This window comes from Pan paniscus, chromosome 5 (assembly GCF_029289425.2).
Source record: "Pan paniscus chromosome 5, NHGRI_mPanPan1-v2.0_pri, whole genome shotgun sequence".
NCBI lineage: Eukaryota > Metazoa > Chordata > Mammalia > Primates > Hominidae > Pan > Pan paniscus.
Genome location: NC_073254.2, coordinates 182902971 through 182918905, shown reverse-complemented (window position 1 = coordinate 182918905; position 15935 = coordinate 182902971). Strand labels below are relative to the sequence as shown.

The window sequence follows — 15935 nt, the reverse complement described above, 5'->3', positions numbered from 1 at the left end:
TACTTGTCTCTCTCCTTTTCTTCACTAATAATGTAGCACATTTAGCACTGGAGCTAGACATTTCTAATTATCCCCCAATATTCCTTGGCTACAGTAATAAAACATTGCGAGTTTGAGCCAGACACAGAGTTACCAGTTAAAGACTACATGTCCCAGCCTCTCTTGCAACTAGCTGTGGCCATAAGACTAGGTTTTGGCAATGGATTTGAGCAGGAGTGAGGATTGCTGTTTCTGGGACATGCCCTCATAATGAAGCTGTTTGCTCTTCATTTCTTCCTGCCTCATTCTTGCAGATTGCTCCATACCCATTTTTCTCTCCTCCACCTGAAGTAGGTGTTGGAGATGATGCCCTTTTGGAACTACATAGCTTCCTTCATCCTTTTCCTGAGGAGACAGGTACGTGGGCTTGGGAGTTGCTTCATGGGTCAAGCTTTCATAGGCTTTTGCAAAAAGGGAAAATGTAGGTGTATTTATTACTAGGTTCTGGCCAGTTGGATGAGAACGAAAGTGGGGTGCTGTGTCTGGGTCATGCACATAATGGGAAGCTCTCTGCTTCCACTTTCCTCCTTCTTGAGGGCAGGTATTTGACCCTGGTGGTCTCGAGCCCCCCTTGTCTCAGGTGTCATTTTACAGGATGCAAAGAACAAACATGCTCCTATGCCCCTGCACCTGCCTCATGGGGAATGCTGCCCAACCTCCTGGGATTGCCTACAAAATTGAACTTCTATTATGAGAGAAACAACTTCCATCTTAATTAAGCTATTGTTATTTGGTCAGTGTTACAGAAGCCGAATTAACATTTTAATATATAATTTATAAATATTGATGATTACCACTACGTGTTAAATGAGCACATGATTGGTAAATATAAAACACACTATACATGTAAAGTATAGGTTGAACTATCCCTTATCTGAAATGCTTGGGACCAGAAGTGTTTTGGATTTGTTTTTGTTTTTTGTTCAAATTTGGAATACAGTCATCCCTCAGTCTCCATGAGGAATTGCTTCCAGGACCTCCTGCAGATACCAAAATCTGCAGATGCTCAAGTCCCTGATATAACATGGCATAGTATTTGTATGTAACCTACACATTTCTACCTATATACTTTAAATCATGTCTATGTCTATATTACTTATAATATCTAAAACAATATAAATGCTCCGTAAATAGCTGCTATGCTCTATTGTTTAGGGAATAATGACTAAAAAAAAAAAGTCTGTACATGTTCAATACAGATAAAATTTTTATCCCAAACATTTCAATCCAAGGTTAGTTGAATCCATGGAGGCAGAATCTGTACAAAGAGCTGACTATATCTGTATTATATACTGATGGTCACGCCAGTTCTGAAAATCTGAAATCCAAAATGCTCAGAAGAGTTTTCTTTGAGTGTAATGTCAACACTCAAAAAGTTTTGTATTTTGGACCACTTCAGGTTTCAGACTTTTGGAATAGGAATACTCAAACTTTAATATTAAAAAAATTATTTATTCCATTCCCCTAAACTTTGAGCATAAAGCATCTACAGTCTTTTGAGAAGGAAAGCTGTAATAGAAAGCTTAGGCTGAACTCAACTTCTCTGTCACCATAACCCTGGGTCGATTTTCTAACTTGCTTCATGATAAGCTTGTTCAGCACAGAAAGTATCTGACAAGATAAAGACAACAAAATACTGGGTTACTAGTTTCTGGTCATGGGCTCTATCACACCCCAAACAAGACTTTTAAAGGAAAATGAACTATGAAATCTTCAAGTTGTGTATCTCATATCTCTTTATAGGCAAGCACTAGAAAAATGTGAATTTGAATATTATTTCATTGCAGGGCTTTTGTGATGCTTGTTTTCTTATAGAATGCAACAAAAATTTCATGGAAAGAAAGTCTAGTTTCTATTGAAGAAAAATATTTGACATTGAGATTTTTAAAATTTTGCCATTTACATTTATCATTATTTTTTCAATAATCTTGCACTCTCATATCCAGATTGTTTAAATAAGCATTTCTGCTTGCACAGCCCATTTGATGAAACATATTTATGATCAAGTTTATGTACTTGTATCACTATCGCACTCAAAGAAATATCAGGAGTCTCTGTATAACTCCTTATGATATATACAGTTCTTCATGTTTTAGGTGGAAGAGCATTGGAATGTTGACTTATCTAACTGGAAAAGTGGTTTGGAGGGTGTTGGCTCTTGGAGCATGAGGTTGCAATTAAAAAAAGCTGGAAATTGGCATACACTTTCTAAATCAAAATACACCTTCAGAAAGAGATGAGGATATTTTCACCTTATAATGCTGAGAAGTCTATACTGCTAAAGATAAAAATGGTGAAATGTAAATATTGGTTATGAAATTGAAAATTTTTATTTCCTGTACCACTGAAGTTATTTTGTATAAACGGTATTGTCCAGCCTTCTTTTATCAAGATTTGAATGTTGTTATTTTGGTTTTCCTTGGAGTACTAAGGGCAGGGACTTTGCTTTGCTGATCCCAAATCCCCAGAACTGTGCTTAGCAAACACTGGGTATTAAAAAAAAAAAAAAAAGAGAGAGAGACAGTTGTTGACTGACTAAATAGATGAATGGATAATGTTTGCATTTAAGAATTACGATTTCCAATGGCAAGAGAGGTATTGCTAGTACAAGATTTTCCTTTAGAACATAAAAAGAGAAGATAATGGATCTCAAATAAGTTGTTTATAAAGAAGCCTGCTTCATAATCAATGTTTTTTTTAAGTCATGTAGGCATACTTATTACATTTGGCAATACAGAAACATCAGATTTTGCAGAACTATCTCTTTAGGTGTAAGATTATATTAAATAATTAATATGATACAAGAATTATGAATACAGGTTTAGGAAAAAACAGAAAAGAACCCCAACCAGTAAAAAAAAAATTAAAGTATAACATTAAAAAACATCAAAATTGTAAATATTGTGTAGAAGAAAAACTAAATGATTAACCTGAATGGTTATGGTATTGCTGATAAATGCATCATCTTGACTCCTAGGAGAACCAATTTATGTGAAATTCCATGAAAAAGAATTAGTTACAACAAGCAGAATTTTAGTCCATTTCCAAGAATTTTAACTACTGTAAATCACCTGACACACTTCCCAATAATTAGGATATCGTTTTGCATAGCCACATGGGAACCTGGCCTAGAGGTCTATAGGTAATCTGTTTCATTCATGTATTTTAAGTATGTCGTTTAGGAATAAGTTATCAGGTTTGCAACCTATAAGCAAAGGAAATAATGTGACACTGGAAAACAACACTATTCATTTAACATAATGAATTGCCATGTAATAACTCAGATCTTCCCAGGGTGTAAATTACACAAATTTGAAAGCTGCATTTATTATTTAATGCCTCATTCCCAGACAGGTGCTTACTCAGTAGCAAAATCTGTCTTAGCATACCAAGTGTAAAGCTATTTAACAAATAGGAAGGTTTAAAAAATATATACTATCATGCAGACAGCTAAAATATTTGTATATATTTTTAAACTTTTTTCTCTAATGATACTTAGAATATTTTATTTTTATTACTACAAATAATAGAGATGAAATATGAATTGTATTAGTAGCAGAGATATATAAGCTAAAGCTTGTATTGTTTAAAGCACATCATCTTAAAAGGCCTGTCAGGAAACAGTGTTCATACTAAGTTGGCTTTCAGTACTCTAACAAGATGACATCATTTTGTAAGAGACAAGTGTTGTCAGAGCAAATGCTAGGATATTCTAAAATTTCCTAGGTTGAAGTGATGAAATTTCTCATTATAGATTATTTCATGAGTTTATGTTCCCGGTTGTATATCAGCTCATGTTAAATTTTGCAAGAGTTTATGATTTCTAAGAACTCACCTTCTATAAGGCCCTTTGCTGAGTGCGGCTAGTTAGGAATTAGTAAGTAAAGGGGATCTTTTTTCCTCGTGTAAATAGCTTAAGAGTAATTTTGGGCGGTCCAGAAACCATAAGTTATCAGGAAGGTGCTTATAAATGGGCAGAGTACATCACTTGCCCAAGATTCTAACAACCTAGCCTGCCCCCCACACACTGTGGGGCACCGTTTGCTACTTGCCAAGTAACTGCCTTTTTTGGCAAAGACCACCCAGGACATGGGCTCAGAGTCCATCCTAGGGCTGGCCAACCTCTGTAAATCTCGTGTCCCCTGATTCAGAGCGAGTGCATTTAATTCAGGAAGATCACTTACGACTGAGTTTTTCATCATGGCTTTGACTGTGAAGCCCTCAGAAACCAGGGAGTGAGGCTGGTGCACCGGGAGCGGCTGTTGTGCCAGCAGCTTGGTCCTCTTCGGCATCTTGTCTGGGCATTTGTTTAAGCTCAGGGTCTCTTTTTCTGCCACCATCTTCCTAGAAAATGTCTTGTTCTCATAAAAAGTGTAGTAAAAGAATCAGTGGGCTTTACGGATGTGAGCAGGAGGTCTGGAAAAAAATATCAAAAGGCGCGATAATGGTAGAAATTCAACCCCTCGTAGTGCCCAGGTTGATCCAGATGTTTGGCAGCTCCTAGGTGAAGGGAGTTTAGGGGAGGGGCGGGGCGGGAAGAGGGCAGGACCGTGGCTAGAGCTGCAACAAGCTTCCAAAGGTAAGCCTCCCGGTTGCTAAGCGACTGGTCAACACGGCGGGCGCATAGCCCCGCCCCCCGGTGACGTCAGATTCCTGGGCCTGAAGCCGGAAAGGGCGGCGGTGGGGGGCTGGGGTCAGGAGGCGTGAGGAGAAACTACGCGTTAGAACTACGACTCCCAGCAGGCCCTGGGACGCGTACCCTCCGCGCGTGCGCATTCCTAGGGCCGGGCGCGGGGGCGGGGAGGCCTGGAGGATTTAACCCAGGAGAGCCGCTGGTGGGAGGCGCGGCTGGCGCCGCTGCGCGCATAGGCCTGTTGCTGGCCCGCAGCCGCCACCTACCCAGTGACCATGATAGGTACGTGGGTACCTGCCAGGTACAGCCTCTCTGCGCCGCCCTGCGCCCCGGTATGGCGCCACGCCCCGCCTCGGCCGACCAGGACCCCTGGTGCCAACTGTCAATGACGGGGCCAAAGTGCCCGTGCCGTCCCCGGCCCGCGCCGCCGGGCTCCCCAGCTCAGCGACGCGGGTCCGGGGCCCCAGTGTGTGCGTTCGAAGCCCTCGCCCGCCCGCCCCTGCTCTGAGCGTTCTCATGAAGACCGCCTCGCCGGGGACGCCAGGCGGCCCCGCATCCCCGCTCCTCGTTCGCGGTCCCCCGGACCGTGTGGGGTCCCGAAGCCTTCGCCCCGCCGCCGCCCCTCACCTTCGCCCCTCACCTCACTGGCCGGTTGTGGTGCGGTTCAGGACCCATCGAGACCCACTGTCTGTGGGGCTCTTTCAGGAAACCGCAGCAAAGCATTAAACTCTAATGGAAGGCACCTGGTGAGGGTGGCTGGCTCCACAGAAACTCCTCCAGATAGCTCTAAACTTGCTCCCTCGGATGTTTCCTTTTAAACTTCTCATTGGAGGGCTGAGATGAAAGAAACATTAAGAGTAAATAGTAGCCAAGATTAAATCTATTGCCTTTTGCAAAATAACCTTTTTTTTTTTTTTTTTTTTTTTTTTTTTTTTTTTTTTTTTTTTGTAAAAGAACAACCGAGGTGCAAGTTTGTGAACGAAACTTAGTGGCATCAGAGTTGTTCATGAACACTTGATGTGTAAGATGAGCAAAGGTCCTCTCTTCCAGGGTTGTTGAGCCAAAAGTTACTTTAGGGGCTATCCCTGAAAATTAATGGAAATGCACCATATGTTTGAAAAACAGTGCTGGATGGGGTTTCATTATTGTGGAGGTTTCTCCAGGTTATGTATGGAGGGTTTAGTGAGCTTGTTTATTCCTGAGGAGGGTCCTTTACAAAACACTTTTGATTGCAGTAAGTACGTTCGAAGTCAGATGTGGTCTGTCCAGAAGAAAGATGAGAGGTGGATTTATAAAATATATGATCTTTATGCACTGAAAACACTTCCTACATCTGTTTATTTGTGAAGTTATTGTTAAAATGTAAACATTCTCCCCATCAGTGGGAGAATCAAGCCAGCTAACTGGCATCGTCTTTGTGGTAAAACAAGAATGTTGTCTAACTTTTCTTCCCTTTCTAGCATGGTCTGACTTTTGGTGAATGACTTGAAAGTTAATCAAATTACGAAAAAAATATTTTTTATGAGTCTTCTTGAGCTCTTTTTAGGTGACATTTACGTAAGATTCACTTGCAAGCACAAGTTTGAACTGAATCAGAAAACCAAGTAGAAGAGATTTTCCAATATCTGTGCTGTCAGTCTACAGGAAGAAAATAGCCTATACCTTATTTTGAAGACAGTTAAATACATTTTATTTTAATTTAACTTAATCTAGTGCACAGATAATTTTAAGAGAAACAAATTTATTGTAAAGCTATATAAAGACAAGCACTTAAGATCTAAAGAACATTACTCAGTTATAAGTTATGACCTAATAAGTGATTATATAAATAACTTTATTAGGATGAAATATGTTTGGACAGTTCTGTTTAGTTTTATCTGGAATTCTTCCAATAAGGAAGAAATATCTTTGGAGTTGATGATTAAACAGTTATCAATTACTGGTAATGACATGGAGAATATAAGGTTGGTTTTTAAAAGTATTATTTCTCTCACTCCAGCCATGGTTTTACATAGTGCAAATAAGTGTGCAGTACAACATAAATGATTAAATCCATGCCTGCTTTCCCTAGGAAATGTGCCTTACATATAAGATCATGGACAATGTGCAATAAAATATTCAACTAGTTGCATTGCCTAATTCTGAAATTAGACACACGTCTTTTTTTTTTTTTTCCTCTTTTTGAGACAGGTTCTGTCTCTGTCACCCAGGCCGGAGTGCAGTGGCACCATCACAGCTCACTGCAGCCTCCAACTCCTGGGCTCAAGTGATCCTCCCATCCCAGCCTCCTGAGTAGCTGTGACTACAGGTGTGTGCCACCATGCCTGCCAATTTTTTGTTATAGTTTTTGTAGAGATGGAGTTTCATAATGTTGCCCAGGCTGGTCTCAAACTCCTGGGCTCAAGCAGTCCTCCCGCATTCGCCTCTGAAAGTGCTGGGATTACAGGCATGAACCACCACGCCCAGCCTCATTAGCCACATTTCAGTAAACATCTGAATGGTCAGTTTGGGATTTGGGTGTGGTGAACAGTGCTAAAGGTAGGTGAAAGTGAAAACCATTAAAAGGAAGCCTTGGAGTGATGGGTTTTGTGTTTTCGTGACAAAAATTCAGAGCCAGGAAAGACATTATAGACTTTATCCAGTGATCACTAAAATGTAAATAGTATGTATCTGGGATTTTCTGTTAAAGGTAAGAGTGCTTCTCAAAGCTTGCTCCTTTCAGGCCTATGCTTTCTCTAACTATTACACTCACCTTGTTGCGGGATTCAGGAGTATGAGGGAGACCTCAGGTTGAAGCAGGAGAATCTTTATTGAGTGTACTCAGGCCCAGCTGACTCACATCCAAAAGACTGGGCCCAGAATAAAGACAGTACTTGACTTTTATACACACTTCACAAACGGAGGTGGGCTAGCTTGAAGCAAGCTTACAGTGGCGTGAAAGCAGTGATGCAGAGGCAGGACAAAGACAGGATTGCAGATGACCATTGCCAAGCAACCCAGATGTTCGTTATCTAGGTTTGCCTGGGCACAGGCTTATCCTATAACCTTCTCTGTGGTGCCCAGGCAGCTGTAGTTCAGGCCTACTCAGGCTTCTTATGACCTTCGTTATACTACTTAGACAAAACAGAATACTTGAAATCACTAGTTACAGAGAACAAGAGTCTATAAACTCATTCTGTAAAACAAAGGAAAATTTGTTTTTCTTCTCCCTGTGTTGAGGGAGTGCTGAGAGAGTCTCCAGAGCATGTTAGATAATATTATCAAGACTTTTCCTGGGTCTAGGCTGTGCTTGTTGCTGCTTCTGGAACAAGTTAGCCTAAAACAGGAAAACTTATTTCTCTTTCTTTTTAATTTTATTGTTCTTTAATTTCCCACCTCAACCTTACTGCGAATAATATTCTGCCACTTTATTTAAATCCTGGCTTACTTTAAGGAGAAACGTAAAGATGGGTTTCCTGGTAGAATAGGAGTAAACAGGACTGACTGTGACCTCACTGCTAATGACATGTACCTTCCTTTTACTTTCTCAAAACCGAAGATTCCCTTATTGGCATGAGGACTGTTTCAAAAGTACTTACATTTCCCACCTGCATTGTGATTGATGTGTTGAATGCCCTGACCCAGGCAGCTACAGAAACATAATTTAATTGAAGTCGGTTAAAAATTGTGCCTTTGTGGAAAGTGTGGAGAAGGACTTCAAGATGATATAAAGCAGAATAGAAAAGCTTAAAAGAATTCAATTTAGAAAAATGTAATTTTTGGTACCTCTATTAAAAATATATTTTGACTTTTTAAAAAATGAGCAATTCTTTGTGTTTAAAATGGAATGTTAGTGGGGATATTTGTGGTATGTTCTAAATGTTCTGTAGAACTGGATTTAGGTATTTGAGTAACAGCAGATATTAGAGTGCATGGTTATATATACAACAATGTTGTCAGTATTGAAATACACATTCAGTGTCTTAGACTTTTAAGAAGATTTTTGATTGACAAAAACCATTCATTGGAACATAGTCTCTTCTATACCTTGTTTCACTTAGCATCTCTTTGAGAATTTACATATCTTCATGTCCAGATCCACTCCACAGCGACTCCTGCCTAGTCTTTTATAGGATACACTAATTATGAAAATATTTACCAATAAATAAGCACTCATTAGGTTTACAGACAACTGTTGTCAGAAGTGTTTGTGGCCATATCTTTTTACTTGCATATGTAAGCATAGATGTAAAATAAAAATCATATGACAATTTGAGTTAAAGAGTTTGTAGATTTTACATTTTCCTAGGTATTTCAAAATTTTTCCAAAATAAGTTGCCCTATTTTACGAGCCTATCTAAAGCCTCCACTAATACAACATGGTAGTAAAGAGCTGCCCTGCCCCTCTGGGCTGAAAATTGCCAAAAGACGTCCTTCCCGAGACTGACTCAGCTTTCACTAGCAGAACACCTCCTGGATCTCCGGTCCCCCACCTCTCTCTCACCCTAGGTGTAGCGCCTTTCAGTGTACAAGCTGCACAACTGTCCTTGGTGGCCCTGCCCTCCCTTTCAGTGTGTATAAGAGTGCCCATTTCCTCCCATGTGCCATCGAAGATTTTTTATTTTTGCCGTCTTGACAGATGAAAAACAGTATCTTTTAACTTTTCAAATTAATTTAGAAGAAAACTTCCCATTCTCATCTTACAGTGCGTTAGTTTTGCAAAAGCAGATCCAGTGATTCCAGCACCTGCTGTGTACCCTTAACTGCTCTAGGTGCCAGGGAAACGAGGGAGCACAACAGAAAAAGTCCCTTGCCATCAGGAATGTATATTCAGACTTCACCATTTGGCTACACATCTGCATATTTGTTTTCAAGCTTGTGTGCAGTGAATTTTAAAGTCTCAATTTATATTTCTAGTTGAATATACTGTGTACTGCTCTTTGCCCTGCCATTTTGATAAGTTGATGAAAACCAGCTCTATGCCTAAGTACCCCAAAGCTTCTGTTTATAATGAGGTAAAATTGTGTCAAAAATAGGCTCTACTAAAGTTTTGCATAGAAGATTTTATGTAATTATATAATAGTTCTTCCTTGGGTCCAAAGGCTCTAAAATGACCCCTTGCCCTTTACAATTTTGGCCCTATTTCTGAGGATGTTTTTGAAGTCTGCATTTTTTGAAACCTCATAGTTTCATTGCCTGAAAATGATACAATGAAAGTACTTTGTATTAAGATGTGTAAATCCATTCCTACCTCCAAAGTTTCTTTGAAAAATGCAAAAAAAAGAGTTCTTACTTTGAAATGCTTCATATTCATGAAAGCAGTTTTAATGCAAAATACTTTATTCTGTTAGCTATTAGTTCTTTGATCAATGAAAATTGTTTCTTACCTGCTGTTTCTGCAGCCTTTAATTGTAGCCCAGTGCTTATTCAATGTTTCTGTTTTAATTTGCATTTAATGAGCTCATTTTAAATGTTTCTTCATAGTAATCTGAATGGTTTCTCTCCCTCAATTTTGTAATATTAAAGAGACTCATGTGACAGTTGGCTGATTTATGTTGCAGCTCACCTCCCTGGCTTATTTACTTCATCCTGTAGGATAGAATCTTGGTTAAAAGGAATTACAGTAATAGGATTCTTTTCCCCCAGTAATTTCCTAATTACCTAGGACTCTTAACAGGTTAACTCAAATGTCTGTTTTTCACCAAATAGAAACCTTTTTTCCTTGAATGAATAGGTATTTATGATTATTATTTCAGTGTCATTTCTTTATACCATATGTATTAGATGGTGCTGGATAGGGATGGGTACACATAGGTTGTATTTGTCTATATATTGCCTGTGGGGAAGGTACATAGAAATGACCATTTCTTCCCAATAAGTTTGTGGCCTAGTTGGGCTGATTAGGCTTATATTGGTGGTATAGATTGCACCTTCACCACCACAGAAGAAGAGTAATTAGAAAGATGTATGTACATATCAGCACACACATACATGCCTGCAACACATGATTTTTCATGTTTCTTTTGTTCATTTGATTCTCATTGATCTGAATGCCCTTTCTTTCTGTTGAACATCTCAAAACTACTGTTCATCACTCAAGATCCAATTCCAATGGCACCAACTTTATGTGAAATTTTCCATGTCACCTCTTACCCTCTTTTTAGTGTGAGGCAATTAGCACCTCCTTTAGAGTCAGCCAACATTTTAGTAACTACCCTTCATCAGGTCCTTGTTCATAGTCTAGAAGGGGTACAGAAAAGTAAAGATTTACAAACCTGAAAGGTGGGTATCATAATATAGGTTTATACAAGGAAGTACTGGAAAACTCAGCCTATAGAGCTTGGAAGATCCAACTGTTTCCCAGTGGAGCCATTCCAGTTGTCCTGCAGGACAAGTAGGAGTTAACTAGGTGAAGGCGGCCTTCTAGACAGGCATGGAGGGGAGAGAAGAGAATAGAATGCAAGGTATCTGGTGAGGCTGCAGGCACACCAGATAAGCTTTGTCAAGGAGGTAGGTTTAAAGTTGGCGATAGGGAGGAGTCACTGAACCATTATCTACAAAAGAGCATTATGAACAGGTTGTATTTTAGAAAGATGTCTGTGGCAGTACTAGAAAGTTATGAAATAGAACATTGTAGAAAATAGTTACACTAGTGCCAGCAAGTCCAGATAAAGTGTTAATAGAGGACTTCTCATGACCTTCATTGTACTTCTTAGATAAAACAGAATACTTGAAATCACTAGTTACGGAGAACAAGCGTTTATAAACTCACTCCATAAAACAAAGGAAAGAAGTCCAGATAATGTGTTAATAGAGGACAGTCTTCGACTGAGAATGGCAGGGTAATTGTGCGGTAGGAGATGGCTTTTCTCAGGGTGTTGACATTGATTTGATATGTCATTACATCATCTCTGATTAAGGGCCATATTTCTTTTTAAAAAGTTCTTATTTTTGTAGAATAGATTAATGTCTCTTATTGACAGGTGTTTTATTTCATGTTACTAAAGCTTTAAGTGTATTTGTATTCCAAAAATAGTTTGTATCTCCTTCTTTGATATGTGGAACATGATGCTTAGGGTTCTATTTATAGTTTCTTCTCTGTGGAGAGAACAGTGTCATCAGAGCTGTGGATATCGTGTCACCCAGAATAGTGCAGAATAGTTTCTTCCTCTTAGATATCTGCGTGACTCATATACCTAGGCACATATTAAGACCATCTATGGACAGATGTGTGTATTTTTAAGAGTATTGATGGCTTCTTGATGATTCTCTCTAATTTACTTTTACTGTAAGACCTGAACAGAGGCCCCCATAAAGTTTCACATGAGAGCCCTTAACTTTGGAGGAGAGAATGTTCAATAGTTAGCAGCCTCACCCATTTTGCACATCTCTACTCCTACCCTCATCAGATGAGGGGGAAAATTGGTGATTAGGGAGTTAATATTGGTGTCCTGATTGAGACTTTTTATTATTTATTTACATAATTGTTGAATACGCCAGTTACTCCTATTGTGAGATATTTTTGGAGTTTCAGTGCATAAATAAGATCTTGTGATGAAGCCCTCTGTGACTGCGTAGTCATTTTTAAAGCTTATTGTACCTGCAGAGTAGATCCATTTTCCAGATCATGAAATGATAGGAAGTAGACACCTGAAACTTGCTCGTATTAATAAAATGGAGAAATAGGAAGGAACATTTGTAATATCTGTGTTTCTGAGGTCAACCTTTAGTTTTTTGTTTTTTGTTTTTTGACATCTACCTGCACTCCCTCTTTTCTGTCCCCTCATTTTTTTTCTTACCCACATTCCTTGATTTTCTCAGAAGCTGGAATTTAATATTTCATTCTTCAGCTCACAGGAGCAGCTGTTGTCTGAACAACAGGTGAATTTCTTCCTTACTTGTTGCCACAGGGCTTGACTGTGGGTTGTAATGTTCCTGAGGGTTATCACAGGGGTGGCCTGACCAGAACAGACCAGGCTTCACCACAGCTCCTACTGGAGACATTCCCTAGATTGGAAATTGTCTGCAATGGAAATCTTTGTAGTCTCTGGCTCTGCATTTTCCTTCCAGGCAAATCCAGTCCTGATTACAATTTTTTTTTTCCATTGAAACAAAATTGAGGAATGATGAACTCTGGGCAGCTAGAGGATGGGGGCAAGTTAGGTTTGCTCCTTGGAGAATTAGACAGATTTAAGAATAATATTCCATGTGCCCTGGGTCTTCTCTCCACCCTTGAAATTCGACCTCCTTTCTCCTGAAAGTCCTTTATAGCTCTCTGGTGAGTTCCCAGAGTGTGAGAGGTACAGATTTAAGCACAAGTGAGGTCATGTTCTCTGAGGTGCTGCTTCTCTGGGCTCCTGACCACAGACAAATGTAGACTGCATGATCCAGTTGATATTCACCAAATTTGTATAATTACATGTGACAATATAGACGTTTTTACATGAATATGTCTGAATTCATAGGATCAGATGGGAAGTATATGTGTTTTATTGGGCAGTCAATTTAGACATAATCATATGATACAGAGAGTGATATTTCGTAGAGCTCTGTTGTGGGCTTTCCACTCTTGTTCATTTAGGAATCTGTGAGATGCTCAACCTATGATTGGAATTGGAATTTCTTCCTTTTGTCCCTCTCTAGAGTTTTCTCCGTTATTCATTGTCCCTTTCTCGTGTGTGTGTGTGTGTATGTGTGTGTGGCATCTGCCGTGTCTCACTACATGCAGAGCTTCTGACATAGGTATTGACTTTTATATCATCTTGATTTCAAAGAAGTCACCAAATAATCTTATTCTCAGTGTCTTGAGTTTTATACCAAGTCTCTGTGCTTGTTTTTTATGTTCTGGCAATTTCTGGGCATTGTTGCCCATTTTAGAACTCTATTTTGTTTTGTGGGGGACAGTTCTGGAATAAATTTTTTTTTTTTTGAGACGGAGTCTTGCTGTGTCGCCCAGGCTGGAGTGCAGTGCCGTGATCGCGGCTCACTGTAAGCTCCGCCTCCCAGGTTCACGCCATTCTCCTGCCTCAGACTCCCGAGTAGCTGGGACTACAGGCGCCTGCCACCATGCCCGGCTAATTTTTTTTGTATTTTTAGTATAGACGGGGTATCACTGTGTTAGTCAGGATGGTCTCGATCTCCTGACCTCGTGATCCACCTGTCTCGGCCTCCCAAAGTGCTGGGATTACAGGCGTGAGCCACCGCGCCCGGCCTCTGGAATAATTTTTAATGGAGATTCAACATCTAAGAAACTTTCATATTGGATCAAGACATAGTTGTCACAATTCTTTGTGTGTAAATTCATTAAAAGTCCCTTCTGGCTTTTGCAGCCAATTTAATCATTTTATGCTTAATAGAATGCAAGTTATACAGGTAAAGTCAGTCAGAGAGGGGACGGGGACGCTATTTGAGATGAAGTTCCTAGAAGTAATAAGATTTTTTTGTCTTAAAACAGCGATGATGGGATGATTAAGTGATCTAAGATGGACAAATATGTGTGAGTTCTTAATAATTGGGAAAGATCTTTTTTAAAAAGTGTTAATGTGACCATTTAGTTACCATAACTGGAAACTAGATAGCATTAGGGGCCATTTGTATATGTAAAAATATCAGGAGGTATACCCGCAAATTATATCTTTGGGTTGTGGGATGTTTTCTTTTATTATGATTTCTGTGTTTTTCAGATCTTCAGCGTTAAGCGTATAATGTTTTGGAAATACTGAAAAGCAATGTGTTATAAACACAATCTTAAGGACAAATGCATCGTGGTAATACATTTAAAACGGATTCTACTTTTGTGTCAAATTATGTCAGATAAATTTTCAATGGTAGCATACTATGCTCATGTTCTGGTCATAAAAGTAGTGTTTTCAGGAAAACAAACATTAGAACCATAATTTCACTTTCTTTAATATTATACACTATTGGGGCATGGCCAGATTACTGTATTAGTTTTTGTGTAGTTCCTGTTGTTGCTGTAACGAATTACCACAAGTTTAGTGACTTTTAAACACAAATTTATTTTCTTACAGTTCTGGAGGCCCAAAGTCCAAAATGACTATTTTTTTTTTTTTTTTTTTTTTTGAGACAAGATCTCCCTCTGTCACTCAGACTGGAGTGCAGTGGCACAAACACAGCTCACTGCAACCTTGAATTCCTGGGCTCAACTTCCCGAATAGCTGGGACTATAGGTGCGTGCCAACCTGCCTGGCTAATTTTTTTATTTTTTATTTTTTGTAGAGACAGGATCTTGCTATGTTGCCCAGACTAGTCTTGAACTCTTGGGCTCAAGTCATCTTCCCACCTCAGTCTCCCAAAGTTGTCGGATTACAGGCGTGAGCCACTGTGCCCAGCCCCAAAGTGACTAAAAGGGACTAAAATCAAGGTTTTCGCTGGGCTAGCCCCTTCCATTAATAGAAGCTCCTGTGGAGACTCCTCTTTCACTTCTGGAGGCTGCTGGCATTCCTTGGCTCCTGGCCACATCACTCCAGTCTCTGCTGCTGTGGTCACATTGCCTTCTCCTTTACTGCCATCAAATCTTGCTCTGCCTTCCTCTTAAAAGAACACATGGGGTTACATTCAGGAGCCACCAGGATAGCCTCTTCGTCTCCAGATCCTTAATCACATCTGCAAAGTCCCTTTTGTCATATCGGGAAACAGTCGTAGGTTTCAGGGACAAGGAGGCATTATTCAGCCACCACAGTTACCAGTAATGCTTCACCATTTGAACGTGTGGTTAGGTACTTCCTTATGAAGGAAGAATGACAGAGAGCTATGACTTGATTTTTGCCTATTGTGAGGTCACTTAAAGGTAATGCAGTAGTGTTACACATGAGTCTGTGTGTGTGTGTGTGTGTGTGTGTGTGTGCACGCGCAGGCGGGTAGGGTGTATGGACTAGTTGATGAAGCTAGCCAAGGACATAACTCACTTTTCAAGGTAGTTTTCTCAGGTGGCAAAAGAAGGTGTGAATATTCTCCTGGACTCCCATAGTGCATTGCAGCTGGGTAATTTGATATGTACCAGGTTGCTAATTTGTATCCTGTAGAGAAGGGGAAGTTTTGTTATGCTTTGGACAGGAGATACCATTTCACATAACAGATGATCAGGCAAAGTGGAAGCAAATAACCATTATGTGTATATTGCTTTCTGATTTGACAGTTCACTATGAGCGTTAGACACTTCATGCTCCCTGGAATAGTTTAACATTGTCCTGTCCTTTGTAAATAATAACTAATATGGGTTGGTTGAAAATTATACAGTTAGAATTTTAAATTATTAAGTTGA

At 39.6% G+C, this 15935-nt stretch overlaps 2 protein-coding genes across 13 annotated transcripts in view; one reads left to right on the top strand and one right to left on the bottom strand.

The window, feature by feature from the left end:
- The window catches only part of PACRG (parkin coregulated), a 640692-nt gene extending 634651 nt beyond the window's left edge, over positions 1–6041 (bottom strand). For 6 of the 9 annotated variants that reach the window (XM_055114298.2, XM_055114299.2, XM_063605065.1 and 3 more), the window contains exon 1: positions 4224–4392. In XM_055114298.2, coding sequence (XP_054970273.1) covers positions 4224–4379 — 156 coding nt within the window. In that variant the 5' untranslated portion in view covers positions 4380–4392. Of the gene's footprint in view, positions 1–4223; positions 4456–5312 lie in introns of those variants that run through there. The other 3 variants (XM_055114297.2, XM_057302618.2, XM_003820237.5) reach the window with 3 other exon arrangements.
- Positions 4814–15935, top strand: part of PRKN (parkin RBR E3 ubiquitin protein ligase) — a 1390885-nt gene continuing 1379763 nt past the window's right edge. Inside the window, exons 1-2 of one of the 4 annotated variants that reach the window (XM_063605064.1) lie at positions 4837–4954; positions 6863–6980. Coding sequence is in view for 2 of the 4 variants with exons in the window: in XM_034963207.3 (XP_034819098.1) it covers positions 4948–4954 (7 nt within the window). In the remaining 2 variants the exon portion in view is untranslated. Of the gene's footprint in view, positions 4955–6862; positions 6981–15935 lie in introns of all 4 variants that reach the window. The other 3 variants (XM_034963207.3, XM_034963209.3, XM_055114294.2) reach the window with 3 other exon arrangements.